Below are 6,758 nucleotides of genomic sequence, written 5' to 3'. Positions count from 1 at the left end.
TCTCACTACACAGATCAGACTTGAAGTGATCCTCCTGTTTTCAGCCTCCCAAGTGTTGGGATTATAGGCGCCATGTGCACTACCACGCCTAGTCTCAATCGCCATCTCAGCATGCTTTGGGGATGGGGCCAGCATGGCACACCAGGGATTGAACCCCGGCCCCTGCTCCTGCTTAGGAAGGTGCTGTAGTCTGCTGAGCTATCTGGCCAGCCCCCCCTTAGCTCCTTTCTGTGTGTTCCACACCAGTGGGGTGGCTGGGAGTCTTGCAGCTGCTGAGCGGGTTGGCTGCTGGATGGATGGGGTGCTGGGGGGGATCAGGGCCCGACACCCCTCTCAAGTGCTTTCTCGTTCACATTCTCATGCCTCTGCTCTCAGCAAATAGGGTGGGCGCTGCTTCCCCCAGCAGCGGCTGAGAAGCAAGCTCAGCGATGTCCCAGGTCCTCCGGGAGCTGCTCTGTGTCTCTGAGAAAGCGGCCAACATCGCCCGCGCCTGCAGGCAGCAGGAGGCCCTCTTCCAGCTGCTCATCGAAGAGAAGAAAGAGGGAGAGAAGAACAAGAAGTTCGCGGTCGACTTCAAGACACTGGCAGATGTACTGGTGCAGGAAGTTATAAAACAGAATATGGGAAACAAGGTAAGAGAGGGAAACAAGGTAAGAGTGTGGTGGCAGCAACAGAGTGTTTGCCTCTGTGGGCTTCTCCCCTGTGGAATGGTGTAGCTTTGACTTCCCTTACGCTGGGATCCAGATACACATCCTTCTTGTGATTGCAAAATTAATAAAATATTTATAGCAAAAATAAAGTACAGAAAAGAAAACAAGACCCACAAGTCTTAACACCCAGAGATAAACGTTCCATATTGCACCTTTCACTTACTAAGATTCATTAAAAATCACTCCTTTATTAACAAGGTCCACCTTAATAAACAGTACATATCTCGGGGACATAAGCACAACTAGAAATCCTCTTACTAGAGCAAACCACAGCCATGTTCTGCTAAATGTTGTTAGAACATTTTCTTTCTGTGTGTGTACGTGACCTGTATAATTTATTTCAGCAGAAATGAGAGCACTGTTTCATAACCTTTTTAATTTTTTAACTTGGTATAGTTAAGTCTTATCTTTTGTACTTAATCATTTATCTAATGTTTGCCTTGGCTATGGGCTTGTCCCTAGATAAAGTCTCCATTTATTCAACTAGAAAAACATTGTCATAACTAACAGCAGTGGTAACCCTAAGTACCTGCAGGTGATTAGAGAAATGATATTCATAAATAGTATTAATAATAGCACTTAGCAAATAATAGCACATAATTTTTGTAACAGTTTCATGAGATAACCCTTATTTTAATATAGTGGATTTTTAAAAAGGAATGGGGAATTTAAGTAAATTCCACAGCAAGTAAATGACCAAGCAAGTTTTTGAACACAGACAAGCTGGCTCCAGACTCTGGTATTTGCGATAAGGGATAGCTTTCATATGATACTGTAAACATGCTTCCATATTTAGGCAGATAGCACCTTAAAATAGTGGAAATACATAAAATCTATCCCGTGAAATTCTAATTTGGAGAATCATCTACGTAAATGTTAGGCACAGGTAGGAGACAAGAGTAAATGGCTACATGAAGAAAGTTTGTGACTGATCTAGGTGGATGGGTGCAGTGTCCCATTGAGCAGCTGGATTGGACATGTATTGACATCCTCTTTTATGGGCTAATATTTGCCCCAAAGCATTATAACAAGTTCAGGCAATTGGTCCTTCATGAAATAAATGCCAGAATTTATGTACTGTTATTCCATTTTGACTACATAAAATATTTTTATTTCATACCCTAGTAGCTTCGGGAATAGATCTCTAGGCAGGTTTAGGAGACAAAGTTTTAGTCCTTGACGGATAAGTTGGCTGCCAGCTCCTGGGGGCTTCTGTTCTCTTGCAAAAGAGGAAGAGAAGATAAAAGTAGTTGTGGGCATTGTGAAAGCTTCTGACCCTCTGCAGATGATGGAGTACAGCATCTGAAGCATTTCCCTGCTTTTCTTCCCTAAGAACATACATATCATATATATATTTTTCTTTTTTTTTATGTATTTGGTGCAAGGTCTCACTGTACAGCCCAGACTCGTAGTGATCCTCCTGTTTGTAGCCTCTCCAGCGCTGCGATTCCAGGCCTGCGCCACCATACCCGGTCTCGGTGGGCCGCTCAGCCTGCCTGCATGCGGGGCCAGCGCTGCCTGCGGTTCCCAGGAATTGAACTCCAGTGCCTGCACTTGCCTAAGCAAGCACTTAGTCCACTAAACTATCTCACTGGCCCACACATACCGTAGTTTGGCAAATATTTTGAGAAAAACTGTCTTTACTGCTAAGGATCAGAAGCAGTGTGCATCAGAAAGCTTCTCAAATCTTACAGAGATGAGAAGAGTCTTACTTGACTCCATTTGTTCACTTGATTTTGATGTACAAAGTATTAGTCAATAAAATAGCACCTTTTTTTTTCAATATTACCTTGCTAGCCTGAAAGCCATTGGTAAGTCTGATAGGTACAGAAATCCACTTGAAAGTACAAACAAAATCTACCACTATCCTCTCATTTTTTTCTCTCTAGTCTTAGTAACAATTACAGGTACAACCATTTGAGTGTTGTGTATGAGCAATGGTTAAAATATTGCCTTTGTAAACATTCTAGCTCTGTGGTCCTTATTCATGGAAGATGGACAGGACATGAGACACTCATCCTTCATCATGACTTAGGCTTTCTGTGGGCAGAGGAACAGGAAGACAGCAGAAAATGAGTTGGCCTCATTTTTCATACGTGAATTGATTTCTAGAATTAGGAATTCCTGCATTTCAGAATTGTGCAGTTTAATTTGAAATGTACTATGAAAATCTGTTCAAAATTGAAAATGCGTGTGGGTTTTTTGTTGTTATTTTGGATTTTGTCACATTCTGAATCATTCAGTTTCCAGGCTTGGAAAAAAACATTTTTGGAGAAGAATCCAATGAATTTACTAATGATTTGGGTAAGTGTAAGCACCTTGATATGTTTTTGTCACTTAGTTTTCTTGTGGTATGCTGATCTCCGTTTAAACCACGAAATAAAGGATGTTTATTGTAGGCAGCATAACATAGTGGAATGTGGGAGAGTCCGTCAGACTCTCGTGCCACTTAAGTTAGAGATACGGGTGCTGAGAGTTATGCATGATGTTCCATGCATCATTTTAAAGTAGCAAGCTTGATTGTTCCAATCACTTACCAGTTAACCTTGGGGAAAGCTGTATGGCCCATTGGTTATCTAATGGGGTTCAGTGTGTGCCAAGTATTGGAATTATTATTTCCCAAATTGACTGTCTAATTTGGATGTAACTTAAGTAAACTCAAGGGAGTGTTTTCCTGCTGATTAGCAGTCATCATTGTGGGCTGGGTGTCGTTGAGTGGCCAAGTGCTTGCCTGGTGTGTGTGTGTGTGTGTGTGTGTGTGTGTGTGTGCAAAACTCCGGGTCCCATGCCCAGCAGAGAAAAAATCAAAAGCCAAGCTCATCGTTCTAACAGTCATACTGTGCTTCCCAACCTTACTGGTCACATCATCACTTCAGGGTCTTGTTCAAACTCTGGTTCTGGGGTGAGGCCAGAGGCCGTGAGCTTCTTGCAAGCCCCATGAGGATGCACAGGCTAGGAGGGTGGATGTATGCCTGGACATCCCCTCAGCACTGTGTTTTCTTCACTTTTGAAGAGTTTCGTAGTGTTCTCTATTGCTATCAGTTCTTTTTTTTTTTTAATTTTTTTTATTATTTATTCATTTATTTTGTGTGTGTGGCCAGCTCAGCCCACCAGGGGGCGGGGCTGGCTGACGTGGTACTGGAGGATTGAACCGCGGTCCCTGTGCTTTGCTTAGCTTAGCTTGTTCTAAGTAGGTGCTGTAGACCACTGAGCCATCTCACCAGCCCGCTATCAGTTCTTGTTGTGATTAATTTGCCTGTGTTTAATAACCTCCTTGCTCATGTCTGTTGGAGTCTGGAAACCAGATGAATGGGGGTCCCATGTATGTACAGGGTGGTGGGAAAGCCCTCAGACTTGTAAGTATGGCTGCTTTTGGAGAAGCAGCTCCTATCTGGGTCATTTTGAATGATGTAACTACTGTGCTTAAAGATTAGCAGACTTCATCTTACATTATTGAATGAAAACAATAGTGAACTAAAGCAGGATGGTAGGAGGAGGTGGAAACCATTCAGTGTGCTTATTAAACCTCTGTTCTTTTCGATTCTTGTACAAGCACAGTAACATATGCATAATAAATGTCAAAATGAGAAAAGAAAATACAGTATTGTGATTCAGAACTTCTTCTTACTCATTTATGGATCCCCTGAAGTTGGATGTGAAATTATGTCTATGTGGAGATTCTTCTTGCCCAGGCCCTTTGGTTTCTGAAATAGCGCCCTCTTGAGAGAAGGCATAAGGCCACTGGGCAGCTGGGACTGTGAAGTTCTCCAGGTGATTCTGCCTGTCAGCCAGGACTGGGAACCATGGCGGTGGATCTGCTACCTTCATCTGGTCTTTTGTTGTCGGTCTGCCTGTCTGTCTGTCTGTCTGTCATCATCTGTTCATCCATCCATCCATCCACCCACTCACCCACCCACATTTTTGCAGTACTAGAAAGTGAACACAGGACCTTCATCCTGAGCTTTTTTACCAGTCCTTTCTATTTTTTATTTCAAGACAGGATCTCTAAGGGGCCAGGGAGATGGTTCAGTGGAATAAGTACTTCCCTGGCAAGTGCAAGGGCCTGAGTTCAATCCCTGGTTCTGCCAAAAAAAACAAAAAAAAAAAGACAGGATCTCATAAGTCACTAAGCTGCCCAGGCCGAGTGTGAACCTGTAATCCTCCTGTCCTCAGCCTCTCGGGTGCTGGGTCGTAGGCACGCACCCCATGCCTGGCTGCCCTCACCTCATTGAAGTGTGTGGCTTTTACTGCCTCCTCCTTTGTAGCCTTCTCTCTTTTCCCTGACCTTTCTGTTGTTTTTTCGCCATTGAAACTCCTGAAATGCAATGGCTTTTAGTTTGTCTTTATTCCAGGGGAAAAGATTACCATAAAACCGTGCTCAACGGAGGAAGAAACTACAGAGCTTCTTAGCAAAGTCCTTAGTGGTAACAGGTCAGCGTCTGAAGCATTGGCCAGGGTTGTTCATCAGGATGTTGCCTTCAGGGACCCAGCTCTGGATTCTGTAGATGTCAACATTCCACAGGACATTCTGGGGATTTGGGTGGATCCCATTGGTAAGTGCAAAACTATTTGTGTAAAACTATTACCTTTTGTCCTTAGAGTAGAATCATCATCTATAGCTCATGGTACAGAGAGCATAGTCCATGTTCTATGATGCTGTTAATGCAGAATCTTAGGTATTAATATTAAAAGGCTCCCCCGTGGCTTTCCCTTCCCTGATATATTCCACCCAACACAGCCAAGGCGCTCAGTACTCTGGAGCAGGCACCCTTGCCACACCTGTCTGTCTCACAAACACAGCAACACAGCACTACAGAAATAGGTTTTATTAGCTGAGCATGTTGGTACAAGCCTGTAGTCATAGTTATCGTGGAGGCTGAGGCAGGAAAATTCTTGAGCCCAAGGATTCCAGACCAGCTTGGGAAACAGTGAGGCCCTTTTGCAAAAACAAAGGAAAAAAAGGAAAGAGGAAGAGAAGGGAGGAAAGAAGTATTATCAGAGAATTGCCTAGCATGCACCAGGGACTTCTATATGGAAACGAACACTCTTCTCCAGAATCTTTCCTCACTTAAGGGTACACTGGCATCAAGAAGGATTTCAGAGGTGGAGGGATCCCCTGCCTCTTAGCAACAGGACAATCCTACCAGTTGCCCCGAGTTGTTATCTTTTAGGTACTTTTGCCATGTAACAAGTACTTGAGTGAGTTACCGTGCCCTGCTGTGGGGACCATGGACATGTCCTTTCCCTTCGGTTCTCATACAGGGAGGAAAATAAAATACAGCGTATGCAAGAAAAAAATACAAGAGGCCAAAGAACAGTTTCATACAGCAACACCCAAAGGGAGAGCCAGAGGAGTAGCAGGGATGAGTTATATGGGACAACATGAAGAGATACGTTATGATTAAATCCAGATGTTCTTTAAAAGGCTTGTGTGTTCAGGGTCAGGGCTTCTGGACATGAGTGGCTTGTAGGGGATGTGACCACTCCAGAGTTCAATGGCTGCATGTTGGTGGTGCCCCGTCAGAAGAGGCTGGCCGTGGGTGTAACGGGGCAAGCGCAACTTCCTCCCTGCGCCTCCCTCCCTGTTCCGCTTCCTGGCTGCTGTGATGTGAGCAGCTGTCCTCCCGACCCCTTCCCCACCACCATTTCAGCAGTGGAGCCTGCCCACCATACATGGACTAGAACTCCTGAAACCATGAGCCTAAAGTACACCTTGCCGCCTTCAATTTGCAGGTGTCGTGTATTGTGTCTCAACAGAGAGATTGAGACAAGATGTGTTCGTTATGATCTTCCCAGTAATCTTTACCTGGATGCTTGCTTCCTTTTTCAGACTCAACCTATCAGTACATCAGAGGTTCTGCTGACATTAAAGCGAACCACGGGATTTTCCCCTGTGGCCTTCGGTGTGTCACCATTTTAATTGGCGTCTATGACATACGGTCGGGAATGCCTGTGATGGGCGTAATCAACCAACCTTTTGTGTCACAAGACCTAAACACTCGCAGGTAAAAGACAAACACTTTGGGGCTGGGGAGATAGCTTGGCAGT

At 44.3% G+C, this 6,758-nt stretch overlaps 1 protein-coding gene across 2 annotated transcripts in view; it reads left to right on the top strand.

Moving 5' to 3' along the window:
• Inpp1 (inositol polyphosphate-1-phosphatase) overlaps window positions 1-6,758 on the top strand; it is a 25,623-nt gene that overhangs the window by 15,175 nt on the left and 3,690 nt on the right. For both annotated transcript variants that reach the window (XM_023712367.1, XM_004628619.2), the window contains exons 2-5: window positions 376-632; window positions 2,954-3,014; window positions 5,063-5,263; window positions 6,541-6,715. In XM_023712367.1, the coding sequence (XP_023568135.1) occupies window positions 429-632; window positions 2,954-3,014; window positions 5,063-5,263; window positions 6,541-6,715 (641 nt within the window). In that variant the 5' untranslated portion in view covers window positions 376-428. The remainder of the gene's footprint in view (window positions 1-375; window positions 633-2,953; window positions 3,015-5,062; window positions 5,264-6,540; window positions 6,716-6,758) is intronic.

The sequence above is a fragment of the Octodon degus genome, unplaced genomic scaffold (genome assembly GCF_000260255.1).
Source record: "Octodon degus isolate 3935 unplaced genomic scaffold, OctDeg1.0 scaffold00025, whole genome shotgun sequence".
NCBI classification, from domain to species: Eukaryota; Metazoa; Chordata; class Mammalia; order Rodentia; family Octodontidae; genus Octodon; species Octodon degus.
Note: the sequence above shows the minus strand (reverse complement) of the source record. Positions and strands in the feature narration are given on the sequence as shown.